We start from the raw sequence: 27,964 nt of genomic DNA, 5'->3' as shown, positions 1-27,964 counted from the left end.
TGAACGGTCTGCAAATAGGTTTACAAATCCACCCCCCCCCCCCCCCGAAAAAAGTGATAATAAGCGAGACGAGACAGAACCAAACAAATTTTCAATCATGTGCTTGTTTTAAATGAAACCAGTCAAGCTACGCCGTTTTTACAAATAATTTTGTCCCCTTTGCCTTTCCTACGAACAAACTCTAGCATCTTCCAGCAAAGAAACACTTTTAGAATATTGGAGCTTTATATATAACAACTAGAAAAGCACTCCGAGAGCGCAGACCTCCGCCAAGGCAGCAATTTTTTATTATTATTGATTATTGATTGATTATTGATCCAGATCACCACCAAAAACAAATCACTTCTAAGTTAACCCATTTCTGACCTACCCTGAAAATTCCATCGAAATTCATCGATAACTTTTTGATTTATGTTGATGACAGACAAACAAACAGGGGTGAAACCATAACCTCCTTGGTGGAGGTATTTAAGAACCTGTAAAGATCTTTTTTGTTTGAAAAACAGTTCATACTGGACAGATAAGAGATTCAGAATTCAAACTAAAATATTCATTGACAAAAAATATACGTAGTAGCGCTCTTTCTCTCTCTCTCTCTCTCTCTCTCTCTCTCACACACACACACACTAACACACACACTCTCTCTCTCATCAAACATGCACGCTTTGCCCACTTAATATCTCACGCGCTCGCACTCACTCCCTCTTCCCTCTCTTTCTCTCTCTCTCTCTCTCTCTCTCTCACACACGCACACACGCGCACACACACACACACACACACACACACGCCCTCTCCTCTCTCTCTCTCTCTCTCTCTCTCTCTCTCAAACACACACACACACACACACACAGACACACACACACACGCCCTCTCTCCCTTTCTCTCTCTATCTCTCACACACGCACACACACACTCACACGCGCGCGCGCTCATACACACCCTTTTCACGACTTACATACCTGCGGTAAGGGTGGGGATACTGACTTTATTGGGTTACTAAGTTCAAAGTTCAATAACGCCAACAGTTTTGAAAGTATTGCAATGAAATTTAGGATATTATAGGAAAATTGTTTTAATAAATGCTGAAAACATCATGACCTTTCCTAGTTTTGGCACAACAACAACAAAAAAAAAAAAAGTGCCACTTGGTATGTATTTACTAACCATACAGTGACTATAGTTTGTGTTTAAAAGGAATGAAGCTTTGGTTGTGTATTTTATTTATAACACTCTGAAGACACACTGCTTAATTTTCATATTTAAGATACATAGCTCTACATTTTTAGTAAGTTAGTTTCTTCGTGTACATGGTCACCAATAGTTTTCTTTTTTCAAGAGAAATAAATAAATAAATAAATAAATAAATACAATTATTTCAGGTTAAACGGTGGGAATCCTCTGAAAGAAAAAGTGGTGAATTTTGAGGAAAAAATGTTATATTTAGGGGTCCTTTTGATAATTAAAATGAAATAAAACTGTAGAAATAAAAGAATCTCTCTTTCAAATGGAGATCACCAACGACATTCAGTTTCTTCTTTCCATCATGGTGGACATCATGGTGGCCAAGTGGGTGGAAGATTCTATGACGCAGCCTTTGTACCACGCCAGGCCCGTAGTACCAACTATTGCTCCGAACCGAAATTTAGCGTTGATGTTCGCTTTTGCAATACTTCAAATGATTAACTTAAATGTCGCAGATGTTGTATCTAGCTTCAAAGAAGCTCGACACCATTTCAGGTGAATTCCATGCACGTGCTCACTGAAATACGGGCTCTACATCTAAATTATGCAGCGGAAAATACATGTATATTTTAGAAGATAGCTCCCTGCACAACCAAAGCTGAACTCAGCAGATATCTACAAGTATTGTAACTTGTTTTCGGCAATTTCCCTTGTTTATAACAAAGCTGGAAGAGCCTTGTTCATTACCGGACGTCCCCTGACAATTTGGGTGCAGTGGAGGCCGTGGAGGTTGTAGAAGTAGAGGAAAGGCTGCAATGGAAATGCGCAAATCTGCCTTGCAAATCGCAGGGGCCACGTGAGCAAAGTGAGAGTCATGGCTAAAGAAATATGAAAATGAACATAAATATAGAAGCTGTATATTGTTTTAATAAGACTAAATGTGCAAAAAAAAAAAAAAAAAAAAAAAAAAAAAACGAACTAATTTTTCAGATTTTTTTTTACTTTCTGCCATGTGTTGGAACGGCAGTTTTGATTATTTGCTAAAAGTCACGTGCTAAAGTGTATTCACTAGGGGGTTAGAAAGAATCGTCCCTTTTGCTGGGAAAAGCTTCAGTCTCGATAAAAATCTAGGTACATGATGTTTTTATGGTAAAATGACCACTTTTTCAGAAAAGACCCCCTCCCCCTCTGAAACTTCTGACAGACCTGAAACGGCATTCTTTTCTACAACTCTGCAAATATTTTGACATATATTTTTAGCCCTTCGCATTTGGAAATTCTTCATTGCGTCTGGTTCTACTTGATTCCCGTTTATTACGAGAAATCTGGCCATGTTTCAAGGGAAAATCTTGTTTGTCAAAAAGGGAAGGCTGTAACAAACTAGCATTGTGTTAATTGAGATTCTTTCTTCCTAAAGATGTTCTGTGTAATACAATTACATTCGGGTGTGCCAGTTTGAATACGTTCGCGTAGATTTGTATAGTCTATTCTGATTGGTGGCTTATCCGTGAAACTGGTCATTGTTTTATTTACTCTGATTGGTGAATGTGGAGATCAATAGACGAGCTTGTACATTTATATAAGGTTCCGCCTAGCAATAAATCCTCCCCTTTAGTTCTTAGCCAGTATCTGTGTATTTTATTGGGACTTATTCACAATATGGTTTATCTTCGAGAATACTGTTTTATAATTATTTGATTAATCCTACTAAATAGATTTAATTAATAACGTTTTTGTTACTAAAATATTTTCAGGCAATATGGGATATTTGGTGTCACCAGGAACAGTATTCACAGTAATGTTGATAATACTGATATTGTATGTTACCTTGTTTCTTACCTGGAAACCTCTGCTGGAATCGCCCAGGTTCTATGGAAAACATGCACTTCCAGTTGGTGCAAGGCATTCCACCATGGCGGTTAAACGGAATTTAACCGGTCTCTTCAACACAGGAAAACCAGATTTGATTCGAGACAATGTGTCTGAAACGAGGCCAAGGTCAGGTTCAAGCACCATCACTCTCCCTACACTGACTTCTAAAGAGGACGTTTACAAAAGAGCCAAGATGGTAAAATCAGCTTGTAACATTACCACATCTCCAGATGCAGACGTCATAGCTGTAACAGAACTGCTGCGTAAAAGACTTGTAGTGCCAATCCAATTCCTAATTGAGGACAAATACAAGGTTCTTTTCTGTCAAATTCCTAAGGCAGGATCCACAAATGTCAAACGATTGTTCATTGTAGCCAATAAACAGAAAAACATTACCTCCGACTTGGATTTTATGTCTAACAAAGCTCACCAAGTTTGGCGTGAAGAAAGAACCCTATACCAGTACCTCACCCCAGCTATAAAGAACTTTGAAGAAACCACAAAACGTCTGCTGGAAAATTACACTAAAATTCTCTTTGTGCGACACCCCTTCGAACGTCTCGTCTCCTATTATCGAATGATGTTCCAAATTTTCTCCTACGAAGGTACCGATGTTAGTAGATCTTCTTGGGATATATTCAATCGCGTTCGGCGTCTGTACCATCGCCCAGAGATTCCGCGACATCCTTCCCAAAATCTCACCCAACTGTTCCCCTTTCGGGATTTTATTCAGTTTGTCATTGACCATTCAAAACGTACAAAAGATGGCTCCTGGAAAGTTGATAGCTATGTAGACATACACTGGTTGCCTATATCAGAACAGTGCTTTCCCTGCCAGGTGCGCTATGACATCATAGGCAAATTGGAAACCTTCGATGAAGATCTTGACCAAGTAGCAAAACACGTCGGTATTCGCCAGAAAATTCTCTATCCTTCTTCTATGAAACGAAAAACATTTGGACACGTCAAAGAGGCCTTTAAAACACTGTCGCTCCAGCAGATTGCAGAATTAAAGAGAATTTACAGCCAAGATTTTAAACTTTTTAATTATGAACATGATGAGTGAGGAATACGATGATGCAGTGGAGTGAATGTAATATAACTCTCATCTTGGCAACTTAAGAGAACGTTGAGAAATCTCGGAAGCTGTTCAGGGTAACAATTCATTTAATATTTTAGACTATGATTAACTTAGATTAAAATAAAAAGAATCATGTTTAAAAAGTGGGCAGTGATATTACACAACGTACTGTTATGTGTCAATCATGATTCCTTAAAGACTTAGATAATTAATTAGAAATGGCATCCGAATGCAAGGAGGGTTAAGTTATGATTGAGGAGTAGTGCGATTTGTTTTGACCCGAAAATTCCGTATTAGATATTTGACGAAAGTATTAAGAGGGCTGTAAAACTGTAGAAAAGCTCCCTCTTATTTGAAATCCGTTGCGTGCCACTAAATCATATAAGTATCAGACTGTTGTTAAAATTTAAAAAGATGTGCGTAACACTGACTCTGCGTGCTGCCAAATGAATTATTTCAAAGAACTGACGACTTACCATTAACCAAAGGCAATCTGTGACCTTCAGTGACGTTGTGTAGACAAATAATTCTGGAATAGTGACTCTTTTACACACAGAACGCTATAACGCCATATGTGCAATGAGTAACTACAGACATGTACCTCGGCTTTCTTCGTCCGAATTGTGACCAGAAAATAAGGCACAGGTAGTGATCTTACTTAGGCCCCAATTTTAGTCTGCTCACCAAAAATCATACAGGAGATGTAACTTTAAACATTTTATTCTATTATAGATCGTCCATTGGAGTGGATGATTCCGACATCTTGAATAATACGGATTTCGTAATCATTTCCCAATTCAAATAAACTTATATTCTTATATTTCAGGGTATATGTCCTTAAACTGCTAAATATACAGCTTTGTGTTTTTACGGCGATAAAATGTTGATAAATCGCAGTGGTGACAGAAGAAATGGGAAATTTTGAAATCAAAACCGAATTATAGATCGTTATTTGTCAATGGCTTGGGATTTGGTGCAACTTGATAAAAAGGGAAATTTCCTGTCAATTCCCAGGGTATTTTGCTTTGATTTGTGAAGGTCTTATGCAAAGTAAGATGGTCTGAAATTATGAAAAATTTAATTTTTTTAAAGGGAACAAACATGTTTTCTACCCATGAGCATTTACTTGTTTAATTTATCATCATTATACAACAAGAAACGAAAAGCATATTTGACTTAACTGTCTGCAAATAGGTTCATAAATCCGATGGCGGATTTTGGGGGCACACCAGGCTACTTGCCACCTTATCTGCAGACCCCCCCCCCCCCCAGAAAAAAAGGAATAATAAACTAGACAGAACAAAACCAAACAGATTTTCAATCATGTGTTTGTTTAAAATAAAACCAGCCAAGCTACGCCATTTAAAAAAATATTTTTGCCTCCTTGGCCTTTCCTACGAACAAACTCTAGCATCTCCCAGCAAAGGAATACTTTTAGAATATTGGAATGGCGGAAAAAAAACCTTGGAGCTTTGTAATAAAAGGAAAGACGATATAAAAAAAAAAATATATATATATATATATATATATATATATATATATATATATATATATATATATATATATAAGAGCCTGTGAAGATTTTTTTTTGTTTGAAAAACAGTTCATACTGGACAGATAAGAGACCAGAATTCAAACTAAAAAACGCTCTCTCTCTCTCTCTCTCTCTCTCTCACACACACACACACACACACTCTCTATCAAACACTCTGCCCACTCCCTATCTCACGCGGGCGCACTCACTCCCTCTCCCCCCTCTCTCTCTCTCTCACACACACACACACACACACACACACACACACACACACACGCCCTCTCTCCCTCTTTCTCTCTATCTCTCACACACGCACCCACACACACACTCACACGCACGCGCGCTCATACACACCCTTTTCAAGACTTACATACCTGCGGTAAGGGTGGGAACACTGACTATATTGGGTTACTAACTTCAAAGTTCAATAACGCCAACAGAAGGTATTGCAATGAAATTTAGGATATTTTAGGAAAATTATGTTTTAATAAATGCTGAAAATATCATGACCTTTCCTAGTTTTGGCACAACAACAACAAAAAAATTAGTACCACTTGGTATGTATTTACTGACCATACAGTGACTATAGTTTGTGTTTAAAAGAAATGAAGCTTTGGTTGTGTATTTATAGCACTCTGAAGTCACTGCTTGATTTTCATATTTAAGATACATAGCTATACATTTTAGTAAGTTAGTTTGTTAGGGTAAATGGTCACCAATAGTTTTCTTTTTTCAAGAGAAATAAATAAATAAATAAATAAATAAATAAATAAATAAATAAATAAATAAATACAATTGTTTCAGGTTTAAGGGAGGATGTCCTCTGAAAGAAAAATGGTGAATTTTGAGGAAAAAATGTTATATTAAGGGGTCCTTTTGGTAATTAAAATGAAATAAAACCAAAGAAATAAAAGAATCTCTCTTCCAGATGGAGATTACCAGTTTCTTTTTCCCATCATGATGGCTTCATGGTGGCCAAGTGGGTGGGAGATTTTGTGATGCACCCTCTGTACTACGCCAGGCCCGTTTCAAGGGGAAATCTTGTTCGTGAAAAAGGGGAAGGGTGAAACTCACTAGCATTGTGTTAAATGAGATTTCTTTCTTCCAGAAAATGTTCCATATAATAAAATTACAATTGGGTGTGCCAGTTTGAATACGTTCGTGTAGCTTAGAATATTACTATTCTGATTGGCGGCTTATCAGTGAAATTAGTCATTGTTTTATTTACTCTGACAGGTGAATGTGCAGACCAATAGACGACCTTGTACATATATATATATATATATATAAGGCTCCTCCTTACAATAAATCGACAATATGGTTTATCTTCAATCTCGTGAATACTGTTTTATAATTATTTGATGAATCCCACTAAATAGTTAAATTAAACAACGTTTTTAGTACTAGAATATTTTCAGGTAATATGGGGCATCTGGTGTCACCAGGAACAGTATTCACAGTATTGTTGATAATACTGATATTGTATGTTACCTTGTTTCTTACCTGGAAACCTCTGCTGGAATCGCCCAGGTTCTATGGAAAACATGCACTTCCAGTTGGTGCAAGGCATTCCACCATGGCGGTTAAACGGAATTTAACCGGTCTCTTCAACACAGGAAAACCAGATTTGATTCGAGACAATGTGTCTGAAACGAGGTCAAGGTCAAGCTCCATCACTCTCCCAACACTGACTTCTAAAGAGGACGTTTACAAAAGAGCCAAGATGGTAAAATAAGCTTGTAACATCACCGAAACTCACCATACATAGTATATGGGCGGCGGTTTATTCAAAAATTCAAAACACGATTAGTCGTCGTCGTTATCAGATCAGTCGGCAAAATACGACTAGTAGTCGTCAAAAAGCAACTAGTCGAAGCCAAAACTCGATTTCACGCTACATGGCGCTCATGTCAAAGGTCTTGGCCACCCTTGTGCCGACTTCACAGTCACTACCGCGAAAATCTGACAATGACAATTAAGTGCTTAATTTGTGATTGACAGATTGAGGAGAGTTGACAGATGTTGTACTTTTGTAGGCTAGTATGTGATAGATACAATACGAGTCGCAGAGCTGTACGTCAAATAAATACAGGGCATGGGCGTAACTAGGCATACGCACGGATGCACTGTGCGTACAATTTTTTGAGCCAATCATGATATTATTCTCTATAAATTTAGTGTATTTTTCACGAAAAATAATCGAAAATCCTCTTCGATTGCAAGTTAGAGTCACCTAAATGTACAAATCTTCTGTATGAATCGTATACGCACCATTGTTCTGACGCCCCCCGTCTCGTTTGCTTTCACAGAACTGAGGTAAATAAACAATACTAGCCACCTCTAGAAGTCCTATCTTAATCGTCCATCTAGCCGGAACTTCCTTTGCCTCTTAATTGGAGGTTTGAATGCCCTTCAACTCTCAGGTAGCCTTTGTCTTAAGTGTGTCGAATGCACACTCGCTGGCGAGATTTATCTCAGATAAAAATCTACCTGTGTTATTTTCAAAGAGCAGTTCCAGCAGACCTGGGGACACTAGATAAAATCTGGACAACGGGCTTTATAAGGAGCCAGAGAAACAAAAAAATATTTCCTGCAAAGCTCTAAAGAATTTTGACACGGACTTGACCCAGCTTAACCCTCTAAACTAACAGGGTGATATGGGCAATTTTCACAAACAAACAGAGCTTTATCCTGTAATATAATTGTTTGATTTTGGATGATACCATATATAAGTTCAACTTTTAGAAGATTCATCATTAAGCTGACCATGCAGGACCGTAGCCTGCGCAAAATGCCAGGGGGGGGGGGGGCAGTAAGCGGACACGAGGGGGCGAAGCCCCCGAGGGGGGAGGGGGTGCCCCCCTCCCACGGTGTGGAAAATTTTTAAAAACTGTATGTATAATACTGCATTCTGGTGCATTTTAAATGTTATTTATTGGTCAATCAGAAGTCAGAAATTGTGGGTTCATTTTGCCATAAGTACAGTCATTTTTTCCACACAACACGGAGGGTGAGCTTTTTGGCATAAACTGAGTTGGCTAAAAACAGTACACCTTTGTAAACAGATTGTTGAATGATTGTCTAGTGGCCATTAGTGCCTTTTCTCACAGAATTGATACCAACTTTGCAATTATTTTTTTTACCTTTGCGATCATTTTTTTGCACCCCAATTTCCAGGGGGGGGGGGGGCAGCTGCCCCCCCCCCTGCCCCCCCGGAGGCTACGGCCCTGCCATGGATAGCAAGAAGGTGTAAGAATCCTACAACGATCAACTGTTCTTAAGATTATTTTCTGACAACTCGGGATAACCGCAACAAACCACATCGAACAAAGGTGCCTCACCGTTATTTAGAATTTAGCTTGATACAAGCGGGCATAATTTGCATATGTTTTCAAAGTTTGTGTCAGTAAGCCCCTAGTTCAATAAATATACCATTCTAAGCAAGGCTTTTTTCAGCGAGCCCTCCAGCTGCCAATTGAACGGCCGCTGTCATCACTGGACGGCCTATGTTTTCAAATTTAGAAGGCTGGATGGCTTACGATTAAAAAAGTCTTGACTTGTTGGGGCAGCTGTGGACGTCGTATGAAAATCCATTGCAGTAATTTGACGTGTGAATATTATACTACTTTGTAGTGCACGCTGTTTTTCAGTCACGACGTAACTACTACCTAAAGCTTACAAAACACAATAAAATGTTTCCATTGACTTTAAAATATATAATGCAGAAGTGACAAGAATGATCTACATTCGGTACAAAACACGTGTTGGCCCTAAATGAAATATGACCTAACTTGCCGCCAAATTATGAAAGGGGGCACCTTTCGGATCTTTATACTTATGGCACCTGACAAAGCTAATACATAACAAAGGCAATTTTTATATCTTCGGCGAGAGATTGTTCGCAATCCGAAAGAGACGAGAAGGCAATTTTCATATTTGTTCAAGAGACTTCGTTAACCGAGGATCGGGAACAAGAGATACATGTAGTTACCGACCGCAGCGAGATGAGAAGCCAATTTTCGTATCTTCAGCAGGAGATCGAGCATGATCTGAGCGAAAAGAGAAAGCAATTTTCACATTCGTTCAATGGACTTCGTTCGCAGATGATCGTCAGCCAGAGATCGTTCGCGATTCGAGCGAGACGAGAAGGCAATTTTTATACTCATACAAGGGCGTTCTTTCGTGGAAGAGCGTGACGGGAGATCGGTATGAATTATTTTTAACCCTCTTTTCCAATGAAATTTATTATTAAAAAAAGATTCCATTAATTTTTACCCCATCCCCACCCCCGCTCACGGCTTTTGGAAAAGTTTGAGGCCCTGAAATTTTGAAGTAAGATACAGATGGCAATTATGTATGGCCTGTACCCCAATCCCGGAAAAAGCGTTGGTTCTGGGTGAAATAATTTACTGGAACTTAATTATATTGAGGGAATATTTTAAACTTTAAGTAATGATTTTATAAACGGTGAAAACTAAGCTATTATATTTGGCACATATAATTTAAACTGCCCTTCATCTTTTGCATAAGTCGATCTACATTTAGCTATACCTGGGAATTTTAAAATTCTGTGCGTACAATTTTAAAAGGTCTGGTTACGCCCCTGAGGGGTACGAGTGCAATGTCGAGCCGCAGGCGAGTTTTGTACTGCTACTACACTGCCCTTGCGATATTTTACTCATACATGTTAGGGGCCCTTGTGGTCACTTAGTCCTGTGTTGGACGATGGAGGGCAAGGCTGAACACGCCTAACAGCTCCCCTCGACCTAAGTCAGCCCTAGCCGCTTCGTGCAGCAGCAGTAGCAGCACCAACACCACTCCCATCACCAGCAGCAGATTTGATACTGAGAAGCCCCCCCCCCAAAAAAAAAAAAAAAAAAACACTACTCTTTCTCCCCCATCAGTGGCGGATTTAGAGTGGGGGTCTGAGCCCCCCCCCCCCCCTCGGTTTCTGAAAAATATATCACGCCAATATTCCCCTCTTGAAATTAGAATTTTGACTAGCTAAATAAATCATAGTTCTTAACCGTACCAAAGGCACTGTTTGCTCTTTAAAACACCAAAAATTTTCGGGGCCCTTGAGCAGGCCCCAAACTCCACACCAGTGGGCGACGATCGGCTTCACATCGTCCCGGACCCCCCCCCCCATCCCCCCAATTCAAATAATCCTGGATATTTTTAATATTGTGACGAATTTTTAGATCTTTATATGTCCATCTGACATGAAATTCCACATAAATGATCACACTAATACACCTTTTACACCGGGGTAGGCGAAGGTGTTAACACTTAGGTCGAGGGGAGCTGGGGGGGTCTGGGACGTCCAACACGGGACTAAGTGACCACAAGGGCCCCTAACATGTATGAGTAAAATATCGCAAGGGCAGTGTAGTAGCCAGAGGCCGTGGTTTAAGCCAGACACAACACTCGCCTGCAGCTCGACAATACACTCGTAATATATTTCACGTACAGCTCTGCGACTCGTATTGTATCTATCACATACTAGCCTACTACATGTATAGTACAACATCTGTCAACTTTCCTCTATCTGTCAATCACAAATTAAGCACTTGTCAGATTTTCGCGGTATTGACTGTGAAGTTGACCAAAGGGTGGCCAAGACCGTTGACATGAGCGCCATCTAGCGTCAAATCGAGTTTTGGCTTCGACTAGTTGCGTTTTGACGGCTACTAGTCGTATTTTGCCGACTGATCTGATAACGACGACGACTAATCGTGTTTTCAATTCGACTAATCTGATAACGACGACGACTAATCGTGTTTTCAATTCGACGAATCTGATAACGACGACGACTAATCGTGTTTTGAATTTTTGTATAAACCGCCGCCACTAATCCTCTTAGAATGGACCGTTGATAAAACACCTTATGCTGTCGGAATTTTAAGTGACATGTATTAGAATAAGTCAACTGTCCTAGACTTAACGTTTGTGGTTAAGTTCAGAGTTGTCACCTCTCAGCAGCATTATTTACATACGTGTACGTATGTTAAGCCTCTCTTCTGGTGCTTACTTCATACAGAAGTTTAATTCACGTATTACTGCAGTTCAAATCACAGCAACGGAAGCGATGGTTGTATTAATCAGGGCCCATTTACAATAAAGCTATCACTCAACTCCGAGGGGGACTCTCGCTCAGATTAAGATATTGACACGCTTTCTAATGGCGTTGAGTATAATATTGAGTAATGATCATTACGGAGCACGCCGGTAATATTTACCGGGAAGTTCGACCGAGGAAGTGTTTTTTTTTTTTTTTTTTTTTTTTGTGAGGAATTATGCTTTGTGGGTTACTTCAAAAGATGAATGTTGAAAACCTTATCATAAACCCAGATACGATTTTAGAGATCAAATCATGCCAGTAGTTACCGTACTTTCCACACAGTGGTTGGTCTAAACGCCGAGATGCGTTTTACTATCCGCAAAGCGAGTTGCTTTGCTAGCCGCATCAAGATTAGTCTAGATATGGCGAGGTCATATTCATGTCACTGACTTTCATTTTTTAATTTTTCCTAATGTATTTTTTAAGTAGCGGGAGACGGAAAACAAATACTTTTTTGGGGAAGAGGATCAGTACAATGTTTGGATTTTTTAAGAAACAGAGGAAATTTTAACAACTGAAGGGTATCAGGGCGTTTACATACAGATTGTGGGTTGTTTTTTTTGTCCTTTCATGTACATATTATGTTTACTGTACTCATTAGGAAAGTGGGAAGCTCAATTTCGTATCATTTCTCCTTTACCCCTGTAGTGCTTGATAAAATGTTTTGGATGACGAACAGACTTTTTTTTAGCATTTTACATCGGTATTTTAGTATCTTGATAGTAATAGCTGATCACCAGAAGTCTCCTTTTCACATTTTCTCCCAAAACTACCATGTTGTTGACAACTGACAGATGTTAGCAATACCTTAAGGCAGTGGAAAGATATACGTGGTTGCCCAGTGGCGGATTTAGAGGGGGGTGGGGGGGGGGGTCCTGACCCACCTTCCCCCCCCCTTCGATTTCTTCTCCCCTCATGAAATTAGAATTTTGACTAGTTGAATCATACTTCTAAACCTTACCAAATGGCACCGTTCGCCCTTTTAAATACAATTTATTTCTGGGCCATTCAGCGGGTGGAGGGTGGGGGAGGAAGGGTCGGATTCGCATCCGCGAACCCCCCCCCCCCCTTCAAATAATCCTGGATCCGCCTCTGGTAGCCGTAGTTTGATTTTGATTACAACTGTTAAAAGTATATTTTGAGGCCATTTTCTAGCCTTCGGCATTTTCCATAAAGCTTCGGCATGTGTGACCGGTGTCATATATTGTCAATAACACGCCGTTTGCTGGCCGAGTAGTAACGTACGTCCTTGCCTGCCAAACACGGCGATGTAGGTTCGATTCCCCCTCAGTCCCATTTCATTTCTTTTATTTTTTAAATTTATCATTATTATTATTATACTAATCTCTTATCATGGTACAATGATTGATGTGACGGATATCAGCTAATAGAATATAATTTTGATCCTATTCACATTTAATACTATCTTTTTCTTATTTCACTTTTTGTTATTTATTTTATTCATACATAGCATACCATCCTCATTATCTACTTTGTCAAAACCACCCTATCCCACTATTAAACCACCAATCACCCACTTCATCCTCTACATGTCGACAACTTTCTTTACAACTTTGGTTTTACTTCTTATGATTACTGTGCGCTATCCTCTACCAGAACCTTGACACAGATTGATTTTTCACTAGATAATTACTAATATGTCTCTGGTTAAATTGGCGGTTATCTCTTCACTGAGAAAAAAAACCCACATAATAAAATATGCGGCGGTAAAGAGTAACTGTACTCATGGTTACAGTAAGACACTCCATCCATTGTCATGCCTTTTGTCCACCTTATTCTGATTATAATTAATGTTTAATGTGGGCAATATAAATCATTTGGATATTATTCACACCAAAGTGTGACATGTTTAAGTATATATATATACATGGCCGGTCTGGGGCGGCTTATGACGCACATCTCACGTATCCCACTGCCCATCTTATTCTGATTATGTATGTCAAATATAAGATTAATAATCACCAGCATCGAATACCATATAGTAATGAGACGAACAGCGCATTAAATACTAAAACCAATGCTGATCAGATGTTAAATTACTACCTGCACATCCAACGCTGACCTTTGCACAAATAGAGGTATTGTTTGTGAAGATGTTCATTTCTCAGAACGATGTTGGAAAAGCGGGACAAATGCCATGAAAGAGATAACAACCGGTAAGTCGTTTGCTTTCTAATAATGTCGTCTACTTTTTGTTGCTAGGGTTGTCGTCGACGTGGTAATTTTGTATTACCTGGATGAATTATGCCATTATGCCACGTACATATACTTGATAATTCATTCCTGAAACGTGAGACTAGACTGGACGAACCTGAACCCAGTTTCATCAACACTGAACAGCGCTATCCACTGTTGATGAAACTGTGCCCTGATTTAATAAGTTCAAGAAGACAGCATGTGTGGATGCTCTAGTTTCGATGTCGTGAATACAAATATATAAATTATATATTAAAATAATATGAGTTGAATACTTGACGTAGTTTCTTATATTTTCAGGAAATATGGGACATTTGGTGTCTCAAAGAAAACTGTTGGCGTGGTGCCAAAATCCATGGAAGCAAAACTTCATCCTGTTCACAGTATGGACGGTAATTTTGATACTGTACCTAACATTCTCTGATACTGGGAAATCACTGCTAGAATCTTGTAGTCTTTACTGGAAAAAAGTGGCACCAGTTGATTCAAATTCTACCGCCATAGCAGTTTTACGTAATGCTGATTCATTCAGCAGCACACAACCATATTTTTATCGGAACAATGTTTCTGAAACGACTACAAGTTTCAGTTCAACCTCAGGCTTAAGCATAACTGCAAGCTCAGGCACATCTTCAAGATCGAGCCCGACAACAAGCACGAGTCCTCTCCCTACAGGCTCACCAATAGTGGACGTTTACAAAAGAGCCAAGATGGTAAAATCAGCTTGTAACATCACCGCTTCTCAAAATGCAGACGTCAAAGCTGTAACAGAACTGCTGCGAAAAAGACTTGTAGTGCCAATCCAATTCCTAATTGAGGAGAAATACAGGGTTCTTTTCTGTCAAATTTTCAAGGCCGGGTCTACAAATGTCAAACGACTGTTCATTGTAGCTAATAAACAGAAAGACAGCACCACGGATTTAGATTTTATGTCTGACAAAGCTCACGAAGTTTGGCATGAAGAAAGAACCCTATACCAGTACCTCACCCCAACTATAAAGAAATTTGAAGAAACCACAAAGCACCTGCTGGAAAATTACACTAAAGTTCTATTTGTGCGACACCCCTTTGAACGTCTCGTCTCCTATTATCGAATGATGTTTCAATTTTCTTCCTTTGAAGGTGATGATGTCAGTGGGATTTCTTGGTACCTTTTCAATCGCGTTCGGCGTCTGTATCATCGCCCAGAGGTTACACAAGATCGTTCCAAGAATCTCACCCAACTGTTCCCTTTCCGGGATTTTATTCAGTTTGTCATTGACCACTCAAAACGTTCAAAAGATGGCACCTGGAATGTTGATGGCTATACTGACACCCACTGGTTGCCTATATCAGAACAGTGCTTTCCCTGCCAGGTGCGCTATGACATCATAGGCAAATTGGAAACCTTCGATGAAGATCTTGACCAAGTAGCAAAACATGTCGGTATTCGCCAGAAAATTCTCTATCCTTCTTCTATGAAACGAAAAACTTTTGGACACGTCAAAGAGGCCTTTAAAACACTGTCGCTCCAGCAGATTGCAGAATTAAAGAGAATTTACAGCCAAGATTTTAAACTTTTTAATTATGAACATGATGAGTGAGGAATACAAGGGTGCAGTGGAATGAGAGTAAGATTATCTTTTTTGACAAAAGAACAGAATATTTATTAAGCTGTAAAACGTTTTATGATATCCACTTTAAATTTTTTTCAGCGGTTTGGATTTTAACGGAATTAATGACGGGTACAATTTTTTAGCATAATATGCTATTCGATAATATGCTAAAAAATTGTACCCGTCATTAATTCCGTTAAAATCCAAACCGCTGAAAAAAATTTAAAAGGCAGGCATTTAACAGACGCTTCGCGCTGGTGTATGTCATACAGCCATTGAGCATAAATATTAATTGGGCGATTCGTATAATAAAAATGCGGGTCGCAGACGGCTTCATGAAAGACGCCATAATTATGTGCTAACAACACTTTCGTCATTCCTACATATATTAAGCATATATGTTGATAATACTTAAAGCTACGGTATCTTAGTTCCCATCTGTCTCGCGCTGGTTGCCAATGATGTGGTCTGGTTACCGTTGTTTAATGAAAATATATCTGAAGTGCAGAAATTATTTTATTTTGCTGCTAGTGTTATGTAGAATACGGAAAAGCTGGTGATTATACAAGAATTCGGAAACAAGAGGTGAATTGCTGAAGATTCCAGGAAATTTTTTTGTTATATAAAGGTCGGAGGTGTTTTGTGTTCCTTTAATCATCCTGATTAAAATGTTGAGATACAGTGACAACTTGTTGGTAAATTGATAGTCTTGAAATAATACACCCTCTCTTTATGCCAGGTCACATTATACATTACAATACATGACTTAAGGTACTAGAAAAATGCCATTTCTTTGGTACCGTCTGCAGTTGGCTGTCTATTGTTTGAATTTTTAAATGAACAATCTTTCATGCATGCTTTATTTTGGAATATTTAAAAGTATATTCATTATTGGTCCTTTCGCTGTATAGAATAGAACTACTGGCCAGCATGTTTTTCAGTTTTGTTGAAACCATTTATCAGGATTGTTGTGCTTTGAAAAATTCATGTTTTTTAAAAAACAGCTTCAGTAGAATTAACAACTTCAGCCACTGAACAGAACCAGTCATTATCGTAGTACAATGACAAGTTTTACTTCAAGGGCAGATGTAGTATAGTAAGAAATAACCACTAGAATCTGAGAATCACGATGCATTTAAACTACACAAACATGAAAATTAAAATGCAGCTGTTTATTGGTGAAGACTGCTTTCATTTCACACATCCTCAAGACTGCTCATCTTTAGCATTGCTGCTATACAGTAATAACTTTTTTGACATATCTTTATCTTGATGCATGGATGATTGTTATCAGATGCTTTATCCTTCTCTTCTGCCACAGATAATCTAATGTATGGTTGATATTCAGGCCCGTAGCCAGGGGGGTTTGGGGGGTTTGAAAGAACTGCCCCTTTTGGTGGGAAAAGGTCCACTCTGGGTAAAATTTGATCTAGGTTCATGAAGTTTTTTATGGAAAAAGGTCCACTTTTTCAAAAAAGAACTCCCCTTATGAAATTGTTGGCTACGGGCCTGATATTAGAAAGTTCATGAAGGAAAGCTCTTCCATCACACAGTTTTTCCATAGGCTGAGGCTATCAAGATATCTGCATTGACCTGCCTAGAATGTCCATTAAAGAAAACTAGTGTCAAATATTTTCTTTTCATTGTTTTTTTTTCTTTCTTTTTTTTTCTTTTTGATGCCATCATCCAACATCCATGTCACCAATTCTGGAACTCCTGTTAAGACCCTTTCTCCTCTGGTACAGTCTATGTTGTAGTATGGTGTCTAAGCTCTGTATAAAGGAGTCAGTGAGGCTGGCTAGAGACAGAGGAGGTGCTAGAGTTATACATCTATCCACGGTACCACAGCTACTCTGTAACTGACTGATGTCCAGTGCCTAGAGAGAAAATGAACAGAATTTGATGAGTCTACATGAACAGATTTAATCTTAAAATTCTTGAAATGAAACATGTTTTAAAGAATTAACACAGGTCAAATGGTGCAAGTATCCTTTATTTACATTTGTTTTGAAAAATTAATTTCAAGAAAAAAATACAGAGTTATACAGAGGACAAAGAGAGGAGAGGGAGAGAGGGAGGAAGGGAGGGAAGGAGAGACCAACAGCTTAAAAGTGATCCATGAAGCAATCAACCCACCATATTATAGGAGCTCCCAGGGAGCACATCTTGTTCTGCCTGATCATCATGCAAGTCACACATTTCTTTGTACAGTTGTAGCACGGTGAATAATGACTGCTCCCATGCCAGTAGACCACACAGCTGCTCTTCTGAAGCACCCTGCAAGATCCTGGAGAAGAAGCAATACCAACATCACACCACAAATTACCTTCACAAAACATTAACATCAGGCAACCTGATTAAATAATCCATCACACTTCTACACTGGATTCTGGTGTGAAATAACCATTCATGTGACCAAGGTCCAGAAGTGCTAGACCCAAATGTTGCGTTTGACTGATGTAATTTAGTACATAAGTTAAGAATATTCTATTTTATCATTTTATCTACTATATCTTATCAACTATGAAAAAACTCTCATACTACAAGGCAACCTTTTAGCATTTTCAGTATATTTTTATTTTTTAAGTTTCATTTAACTGTAGCTTAGTCTTTTTAAGGTAACTCAAGTTATCTGAATTGTTTCACAGATTTAAAAGAGAAATGTGTTCAACAATGCCACATGGGCAGTGGAATTAATGGACATCTTGTGTCACACAATCTACCTAAATACAAGGAGACACTGACATCTTGTGTCACAAAACCTACCTAAATACAAGGAGACACTGACATCTTGTGTCACACAACCTACCTAAATACAAGGAGACACTGACATCTTGTGACATAATCTGGAAATACTGAAGTCTGCAGCACTGTAGAATGTTGTGAACTAAACACTGTCAGTAACAAAGGGCTTGCTGTCAGCACTGTTAACATAGCTTCCTGGTAGCTTTCATCTTGATGACACTGAAGTATTGGAAAATAAATGATAATTAGATTATACTTTAAAGTTAATGCAAATCATTTGCAGAAATTAAAGTTAGTGATATATTTATAGATGTACTAGTATGCATCAAACACTCCTTGAAATCACTATCTCTCTCTCTCTCTGTTCATCATCTCCCTTCTGTCCCTCATTTTTATTGTCTGATTTCACTCTCTCCTCCCCCATCTACAGTACTTCCCTTGTAATATGATCCATTCACAAGCTTCTATCTCTCTCCCCTTCTCTCTCTCCCTCTCATTTCCAAAAAAATGTGTCTTCCTACCTCTGAGAAACAGGTGCTGTATGTGACTTGAGCAACCAAGCAGGAAAAACACATTTCTAAAACCTTGAAAAAGACCAACAAAGTTAGTGGTTCAGTGGCTATATTTTATACATGAAAGTGTATGAACATGTAGATCCAAACTGATGCACAATTCATTCACATTTTATTTATCAAGTGATAAAATTGAGTCAAAATTATAAGATGGAAAATTTAATTCTCTTCTGAAAGAAGATTTTTGTGTACCTCAAAGGATTCTCCTGGAGCCTTCAAAGACTGATGAACTTTTTCCGTAAATAAAGACAAGTACCTGAAACACAGTTTAAACAGTATACAATCTTTATTATATATACAGCCAACATGGACATCAAGGAGGGCACACATGCAGATATTTTTATCAAGGGTTTTTTAAAAAAAACTTTGTTAGAGCTCCTTGTTTTAATATTCAGAAACACAAAAAATTCAAACAGATTCAGCGAGATCTGAACAAAATGGATACCCAAGACTCTTTAAATACCGTCTTTCAATTCATTTTAGTCAGCAAAAATGTAAGACTTTGTAAATACTGGTTTTCAATTCCAATTTACCTATGCCCGGCAGATGCACAGACGGCAAAGATGGCTGCCCCAGATATCCACGGTTCAGGGCACGGTGGCTCCAGTGAGAGGGTCTGCCCCAGTAGTCTGAAAGTGAAAATTATTCACTATATTACGGACAATTTTACGACAAGGCTCATTTCATGACAAAGTTTTTAACAGAGTGTATAACTTTTTATTTTAGCCATGTTTAATAAATCGGTATTCCTGTAGAGATATGTACAATTATTTTATACATAAAAGGAGTGTTATAAAAGGCAGTACTTATATTTTCTGCTCTGTTTTGTGGCTTACACAATAATTTTTACACAACCACACTTTTAAATAAAAAGTCTACATCTCAATTTCACGTGCAAAACTACTAAAAATAACAGTAGATAAGGTTTTCTCAAGGACAGAAATATTTTTTTTACACCATTTGGTCTTAATTTTGTATGTATCTATTGATTTGTGACAGCAATACCAAAACAATCAATCAATCAATCAATCAACCAACCAACCAACCAACCAGTCAGTCAGTCAGTCAATCAATCAATGAGAACTTACTCTGTTGCCCACATGTACACAGAACGTAGTCTGTTGAAGATAACAAAATGTTCACTACTGGAACCATGGCTGCTGCATAACTCCCTACCCAAAGCCCCTTCAACCACTGGATAATGCATCTAACATTTCAAAATAATAATAAATATATAAATGCATTTGACTAAAAGAAAATTTAAAAAAAAATTCAGTTTCTATCATAAATTAACTTCATCTATAGTCTACATAATAAAGGCAATTGGGTATGGCAAAGCTCTCAAAAAAAGCTTTCAGTTTCTAGTCATGAGCATCAGTTTAATATAATTAGACAATGTGAAACAGCATGGATATTTCAAACATATATTATATCTGAGATGAAGTGTGTTCATGTTGACAATATTATGTCTATTATAATAAAATATTCACTATCATATCATAGGCATTATATGAGGGTTAAAACTCAGGTAAAACATTGGCTTAAGTATATTACTGAACAAAATGTGTATACCTGCAGTCAAAAGCGACTTACATACAAATCTGATCAAATATTAATAAGTTTAAGGCAACAGACTTTGTAGTAGCAAATATGTAATATGCCATATGCTGCCTTAAACAGAAACATCATATTATGACTGCATCTTTTATTCATTTACAGTGAGTCTTTGTATTGATTTCTATGGAAAATAAGAAGGGATATCAACAGAATTCTATATGGTGTTCAAAAACGTCTCATTTATTCTTTACATTGAGCTTTTTCAAGACTTTTTTCTTTTTCAGTTAATCTTAAAATAGACATTTTAATACCTTTGAATCATCAAATTAATTTAATTCAGTACCAAAACAATGTTTTGGGAACAGACTTAATTCATTTTGATCCAGTTGAATAATTTAGTAATCAGTTGATTTAGGAAACAATTTAATTAAGCAGCCAGAATTAACATGTAAATAGTTAACCGTTGCCTAATTATACTTAATCTTGGCATGCACACGTGCATACACACACATGCACACACACGCATGTCTAACTTACCACTGCCATGATGTGCACAATGAATTTGTTAAAAAACACAAGAAAAAGTTAAACACAATAAATACAGAAAAATAAATCATCTGTTAATTGTGTTAGGAAAATTAAAACAGAATCATAGACCCCATTCCCATAGATTTTAGATCGATCTATCCCTGTGGGGAGTCTCACTAGATTACTGTCAGCTTAGCTGGCTTAAGCGTCTGTCCCGCCTACTAAAAGCTGTAAGGGGGTAATTAACTATGGTGCGTGCTCGGCCAACTGCAATTTAGCGTGAACCCCCAGGGAGTTAGGTTGATCTAAATCTAAATCTCTGGATCGATCTAAATCTCTGGGAATGCACTCATAGAAAAAGTATGAATAAAAATAAAATAAAAATGAAATAGTATCACTTACTATCAAGGAGACCACTATAAGTGGAGACTTTCCAAAACCTTGATTCAGTACAGCGCTGTTCAAACTTTGGCTTCTTTGTGAGCACAATGACAGTAATCCCTGGAGTAAGATGAAATTTAACATAATTTTTAAATCTCTGATGAAAAGAGTTACATGATCTGTTGTTTGAAGAAACTTGTATTTTAACTTCAGCTATGTAAAACTTATTAAATTTTTGTCCAGAATAAAATATTGATACCTGAATAAATATTGATAAATGCATAGATATTATTATTATTCAATGAATAGCATAGAATACAAGTTATCATCCAGGAATGTGAGCTCAGACAAAATTTGAAATGTCAAGATGTCATCACCAAACAAAACACAATACAACATTAATTGCTAATCTTGTAAAAATATTATACTTACCCTCACAAAGTAAAGAGTCAGCGACCAAGGTAAAACTATACCTTCGCAACAAAAATTTCTCTGAAATTGATAAATTGAAGAGCTTTCTGACCATCTACTTAACAAGAACATGCATCTTTCATTTTTTGTATAACCTTAAATATAATATTTCTTAAGATTCTTAAAATTCAAATAATTTTGACTATAAAGGCCTTATCAATGGATAAGATCTGTTAGATAACCTTTCTTGAAGCATAAATTCATTCAAAAAGAATTCATTTCCCAATAAGAATAAGCCGCTGTAAGTCTTGCCTTCATGCATTATTATTATTATTTTTAATGGTATTTTTATTATTGAGTATGTTATATTTAAAAACGCGATTGTTAATTACTTTATATCTTACCACGTATGTGTTTATTAAGTGTACAGAGGCCTCCAGAGTAGCTACAGTAAATGTGCTGCTCCACAACTCATCAACGTAGAATAGGTATGGAGACAATGACGCAGCCACTCTGTAGATAAAAACAAGAAAATATAAATAAAAACAAAAACTTGATTTTGTAATAAGTGGAGGCAAAATTTGTCTTTGATAAACTTGCCATATCCATTTCAGTTGTGTTGCCTCATTTTCTTTATCATGTTTTTTAAATCCTACTTGGTATGTTTGCACTTATAAAAAGGCTCTTTTTAGTACTCCTTTGAAAGATTTTGCATATCATTAAACTTGAAAACCTCCAGAAAGTAAAAAGTTGAAATGAAGAATGCACAAGGATAATTCTTTCTATTCTTTTTCCCTTTTCAAAAATCTATTTTCAACAAAATGCCTACCTCAGACAAGAACAGAGATCAGCTTGCATGTTGAGCTTGTCTTGCTCTCCATACTGTGCCAACCTCTGTGTGATGGTGAACAGCAACCAGGGCTTGTCTTGGATGGAAGCTGCCTCTACAGTACTGCTTGAAAGGTACTGAGACAGTTCCTGGATATGATATCAATTCAAATGTTTAAATTTTATTAATTATCAGAACTGTTTAACCATCAAGTCCGATACAAATTAATTTAAAAGAAAGGACAAACCATCATTGCTATTTTATAGTAATTTATAAAATATATATCATTGTTATTTTATAGTAATTATAAAATATATATTATTATATTACAACCATGTTAAAGTAGCTTCATCAAGGCAAATCTCACCTGCAGAACTAACACCAACTCAGATCTTGTGCTGTTCTTTGGTTTGGAACAAAGGAGACGGTGATGATGACAGCCAATGTCAGAAAAACTGAGATTTCTATGGGGAAAAAAAACAGTTATTTCTCCTCAAAACTAAACTCAAATGCACATGCAACTTTATAGTTATTAATGTATCGCACATGTAGTAAAATAATTAAGAATGGAATAAAAAAAAAACATTAAAAAATTGTCTGAATTATCATATCTAAAATTTTATGTAAAAAGATTTACAAAATTGTATGTAGAATTCCAAAGACAAGTTTGAAGGAATGTCCAAAGAAATGTTTAAAGATAACCTTCACTGAAACATAACTACTGAAGTGTGTAATAAAAATGGTTTGTTCTTAACATACCCATTCAAGTCATGGTCAATAATTCCATTAAATAACACAGTCACAGCTTCTCTAATGTTTCCTCCACAGCCGCCATCTTGCACAGGTTTTGGAATAAAGACGGAGTGTAGAACCCATCTGTAGTAGTCTAGTCTGGACAGAGAGAGAGAGTTGTTTTTGTAAATAAATGTTTACCAAAGCACAGATAGGCCAGGGGTATACTGGATGTGGCCAACAACTACAGCATAAGATAGATCAAATTATAATTTTGGCAATTTTATATAATGTACAAAAAGTGACTTGACCTTTAAATTCACTTTCAAATTGACGAATCAGACTAAATGACTGACTGAATCTATCCTTCAAGAAACAACTCACAAAACAAGTGGCTTTTATTTCTCAATTTAAATAAATAAATAAACTAGAGGATCAGAGAGGCGATACCGCCTCCGAATATTGTACCACCAGCTGGAGCAAGCGCATTCATATAGACCCCCACATATACAAAATAAGGAACACAGCCACCAGTCTTGTGCTTGACAAGCTGTAAAAATGCAATCAACAAGAATTTTCAAAATATGCAAAAAATATATATATTACTAAAAATGGTACAATCAAAGTTAAGTTCATCGCAAGGTAGGTCAAAGGTCAATTCCAAGGTCACAGTAAATTGCCAGTATATGACTTCCTATTCAACTTCAATAGTAACTATGGGCCTATCTCTGCCAGGTTTGGAGTTAAAAGAGAAAGAAATTAGCAGAGTTCAGTTCATGATAATAAGTAGGTCAAAGGTCAATTTCAAGGTCACACTTAGATTGCCAGTATATGACTTCCTATTCACGTTCAATAGAAACTATGGACCTATCTCTGCCAGTTTTGGAGATAAAGGGGAAGCAAACTATGCAAAGTTCAGTTCATGGTGAAAAGTAGGTCAAAGGTCAATTTTAAGGTCACATTTAGATTGCCAGTATATGACTTCCTATTCAACTTCAATAGTAACTATGGACCTATCTCTGCCAGTTTTGGAGATAAAAGGGAAGCAAAATTTGCAAAGTTCAGTTCATGGTGAAAAGTAGGTCAAAGGTCAATTTTAAGGTCACATTTAGATTGCCAGTATATGACTTCCTATTCAAGTTCAATAGAAACTATGGACCTATCTCTGCCAGTTTTGGAGATAAAAGGAAGCAAAATTTGCAAAGTTCAGTTCATGGTGAAAAGTAGGTCAAAGGTCAATTTTAAGGTCACATTTAGATTGCCAGTATATGACTTCCTATTCACGTTCAATAGAAACTATGGACCTATCTCTGCCAGTTTTGGAGATAAAAAGGGAAGAAAAATATGCAAAGTTCAGTTCATGGTGAAAAGTAGGTCAAAGGTCAATTTCAAGGTCACATTTAGATTGCCAGTATATGACTTCCTATTCAACTTCAATAGTAACTATGGACCTATCTCTGCCAGTTTTGGAGATATAAGGGACTAAATGTTATAATTTTGGAGTTACCTTAATGTGCCATAAATTTCCTACAGAAAAAATTAATTAAAATAAAGAAAAGGTCATTTTGGTCGAAATTCTTGAAATGGGAGGTGCTCTGAAGTTCCAGAAGTTCAAATTTGATGAAATAATGTCATTTTTGACCACAAGTTGTCTGCTTTGCCAAGCCTTATGTTTTATTTTTCCGGAGTTCAAAATTTATTATCCATTACCGTACTGCACATTTTGCTTTCACCACCAATATGTACTTTTTGATACAGCGTAACTCGAAAACCGTATGGAATACAAAAAAACGGAGACCACCTCCAGTGTTGGGCTTTACATGCTCTACAAAATGCAAAAAAGAATGGGTGTCTAGCATTAACGGTTCCCGAATTAGAGACAGTTTTCAGTTTCGATATCTTATGGCCGCTACTCCCGTGAAAATGCACCGATTGACCCCAAATTCACGGAGATGAAAGATGACCTGAAGGGTAACACTTTCCATTAATATTATTAGTTAAGTCTGTGTGGTGTCTGAATAAGACCGCAAATAATTTTTTTTTCGGCAAAAATTTTGTTTTTTTGAAAATTTTGGCCCGTTTGACCTTAAAATAAAGGTCAAAGGTCAAATCCAAGGGCATATTTGAAATCTACACATATGACTTTTGGAAAGCTGTCTGTAGAAATTTTTCCCATAATTCCTTCTGTAGGGGAGATAATTAGCATTTCATTTTGCCATTTTTGGACAAGGGTGCATTGCAATGAGTGCCACAACTAGACCCCAATACCGACAAAGCCCAAATTTTACGTGGAACGAGTTGAGATTATAGGTGACCTAAATCCAAGAGATGGGTATGGAGGCCCTTACCGTCTAGGAGGAGAAGCGGTAACGGTGACTTGGCGGCGGAGCCGCAGGAGCCGCAGGAGCCGCAGGAGCCGGCGGAACATACGGGTCGGGACTAAAACCATGTGTACCGCCAGCGCCTACGCTGGTGGTACAATAAAGTCATATTGTCAAGCCGATTTAAGCCATGCTTTAAAAGTAAAAAACATGCAAAATGAATTGCGTTTATCATAATAAAAGCAAATGGCCACTTCCTATCACTGCAGTTCGCTTATCGATCTAACAGAAATGTTGAAGATGCAATTAATCTGTGCCTACACACTGTACTACAACACTTAGATAACAAAAATTCTTATGCAAGGATTTTATTTATTGACTACAGTTCAGCTTTTAACACAATTGTGCCAAAAAAACTATATCTGAAACTTTTAAACCATCTTAAGCTACCTGTCTTTATTTGTGACTGGATTTTAGACTTTCTTTTAGATAGAAGACAATCTGTTAAAGTTGGCACTTTTAGCTCAAAAACAACAGTCTTAAATACCGGTGCACCACAGGGATGCGTCCTTTCACCTTGTCTTTACTCCCTTTTTACCTATGATTGTACTAGTGTAAGCGACGGGACTTTTCTCATGAAATTTGCGGGTGATACTACGCTTGTGGGGCTAGTTACTGATAATGATGAGAGTACATATAGAGAATCTGTTGAGTCGGTGTTAAGCTGGTGCGAGAGTAATGATCTTATCTTGAACGTAGCTAAAACCAAAGAAATCAAATGATAGTGGATTTTAGAAGGAATCAGAATGTAAAGGTACCACTCACCATTGGTAATGTTGAAGTTAGTAGAGTAGAGGAATTTAAACTACTAGGTATACACCTTAACAGTAAATTGAATTGGAAAGATAACACCGCAAAGAGTGTAAAGAAGGCACGACAAAGACTGTATTTTTTAAGATCATTGAGAACTTTTACTGATAGCGTGCCTATTTTAGTCAATTTTTACAGGTGTGTAATTGAAAGCATTCTAGCGTACGGAATTATAATATGGTATAGCGGAACAGCTGGGGAGGAAAGGAAGAAATTAACAAACATTGTAAAAACTGCAAGCAGGATTATTGGGCAGGATCTCCCCATGCTGGATGATATTTTTAAAGACAGGATGGAGAAAAGAATTGTCAACACCATGAAAGACTCTTTCCATCCTGCAACATCTCTTTTTACTTTTTTACCAAGCAACAGTAGACTTTTAACTTTTAAAGGCAGTAAACGCTTTTTAAACAGCTTTTATCCAAGTGCAGTGACGCATTTTAATTTTATCTCAAAACTAAATTCTTAATTTATTTATTTATTGTATTATTTTATTATTTTACTCTGTATATTGCTCCAAAAGGAAAATGATTTCCGATTTTTATAATTGGCTAAATAAACTCTTATCTTATCTTATCTTATCTAAGGAATCAGTGTGCAGGGATATTAGAGAGTTCTATCACTACTCATACCTCTGTAATTCATCCAGGCAGTCCTCTGAGGGTTGAACCTGTAGCTCTAGCCCCACCCAGTCTCTTAATTTATACTGGCAAATTTTGAAAAAAAAAAATTTTTTTCATATCATATAACTTATGTTTAAACATTCAATTCTCAGTAGTTGCAAATGAATTAAAGCATGAGTAACAAACTTCCTAAAATATAACTACACTTTTAACTTTTAAAAAGTTAAGGAAAATACTTTTAGTAAAAAAATTAATTCTTTAAAACTTTGAAATATTTTCCACTACATAAAGTGGCTTTATATGGCCATTTCTTCTTTATCATCTTAATATCCTAAAAACAATCAATTGACTACAAAAATAAATTCTAAGCAAATCTATTGACCATAAAATTTCATGAATATCCCCCCATTATAACATATAACACACAATCAAGGCGTTTCTCTGTACCTGGGTTAAGCCAAGAAGTTCCTGCACTTTGCCAGACCTGTACAGTCCCACAACAAGTGCTTCAAATGTCTCTGTGGAGAGGAGAACATCTCCAAACATACGACAGCTTCTCCTGGCTGCAGCATAGCATCTGGGAACCAGGAAGGAGAGCTACAACACAAACAAAATGTAGAATGTATTACCTTTAAAAATTACTGAATATTTTAAAGAAAAAGAGAGATAAATAATTATGGTTTAATACTTTAAAAAGAAGCTTATTGCTCATTGCATGTTGAATAGAGTCTTTTCCACGAAATCGTGAGCATGCGCAGTTCGCACCATTTTGTGCGGGACTGTTTCTCAGGCA

The 27,964-nt window shown here is 37.2% G+C and overlaps 3 protein-coding genes across 4 annotated transcripts in view; 2 read left to right on the top strand and 1 right to left on the bottom strand.

The window, feature by feature from the left end:
* The first annotated feature begins 3,094 nt into the window (after window positions 1-3,094).
* LOC106177811 (carbohydrate sulfotransferase 11) lies at window positions 3,095-4,120 on the top strand. The gene has a single exon (XM_013560709.3). It carries the CDS (start codon window positions 3,095-3,097, stop codon window positions 4,118-4,120), a length of 1,026 nt encoding a protein of 341 aa, XP_013416163.3.
* Window positions 4,121-13,765: 9,645 nt separating this feature from the next.
* On the top strand, window positions 13,766-17,295 carry LOC106177837 (carbohydrate sulfotransferase 11). Its single transcript, XM_013560741.2, has 2 exons — window positions 13,766-13,967; window positions 14,308-17,295. The coding sequence occupies exons 1-2, from the start codon at window positions 13,949-13,951 to the stop codon at window positions 15,588-15,590; spliced, it is 1,302 nt and encodes a 433-aa protein (XP_013416195.2). The 5' UTR covers window positions 13,766-13,948; the 3' UTR covers window positions 15,591-17,295.
* LOC106177838 (Fanconi anemia group A protein homolog) overlaps window positions 16,760-27,964 on the bottom strand; it is a 27,683-nt gene continuing 16,478 nt past the window's right edge. For both annotated transcript variants that reach the window (XM_087010432.1, XM_087010433.1), the window contains exons 26-40: window positions 27,619-27,768; window positions 27,181-27,254; window positions 23,385-23,516; window positions 22,993-23,089; window positions 22,626-22,774; window positions 22,201-22,309; window positions 21,818-21,877; window positions 21,407-21,505; window positions 20,008-20,126; window positions 19,453-19,548; window positions 19,112-19,175; window positions 18,869-18,931; window positions 18,412-18,566; window positions 17,739-17,889; window positions 16,760-17,479 (exon numbers count right to left, since the gene is read on the bottom strand). In XM_087010432.1, the coding sequence (XP_086866558.1) occupies window positions 17,285-17,479; window positions 17,739-17,889; window positions 18,412-18,566; window positions 18,869-18,931; window positions 19,112-19,175; window positions 19,453-19,548; window positions 20,008-20,126; window positions 21,407-21,505; window positions 21,818-21,877; window positions 22,201-22,309; window positions 22,626-22,774; window positions 22,993-23,089; window positions 23,385-23,516; window positions 27,181-27,254; window positions 27,619-27,768 (1,713 nt within the window). In that variant the 3' untranslated portion in view covers window positions 16,760-17,284. The remainder of the gene's footprint in view (window positions 17,480-17,738; window positions 17,890-18,411; window positions 18,567-18,868; window positions 18,932-19,111; window positions 19,176-19,452; window positions 19,549-20,007; window positions 20,127-21,406; window positions 21,506-21,817; window positions 21,878-22,200; window positions 22,310-22,625; window positions 22,775-22,992; window positions 23,090-23,384; window positions 23,517-27,180; window positions 27,255-27,618; window positions 27,769-27,964) is intronic.

This window comes from Lingula anatina, chromosome 4 (genome assembly GCF_051362555.1).
Source record: "Lingula anatina isolate TDL-2025a chromosome 4, LinAna3.0, whole genome shotgun sequence".
Taxonomy (NCBI): domain Eukaryota; kingdom Metazoa; phylum Brachiopoda; class Lingulata; order Lingulida; family Lingulidae; genus Lingula; species Lingula anatina.
Note: the sequence above shows the minus strand (reverse complement) of the source record. Positions and strands in the feature narration are given on the sequence as shown.

Bases quoted from the DNA above. Each gene is read 5' to 3' on its own strand.
- LOC106177811 (XM_013560709.3), top strand. From the start codon at position 3,095: ATGGCGGTTAAACGGAATTTAACCGGTCTCTTCAACACAGGAAAACCA.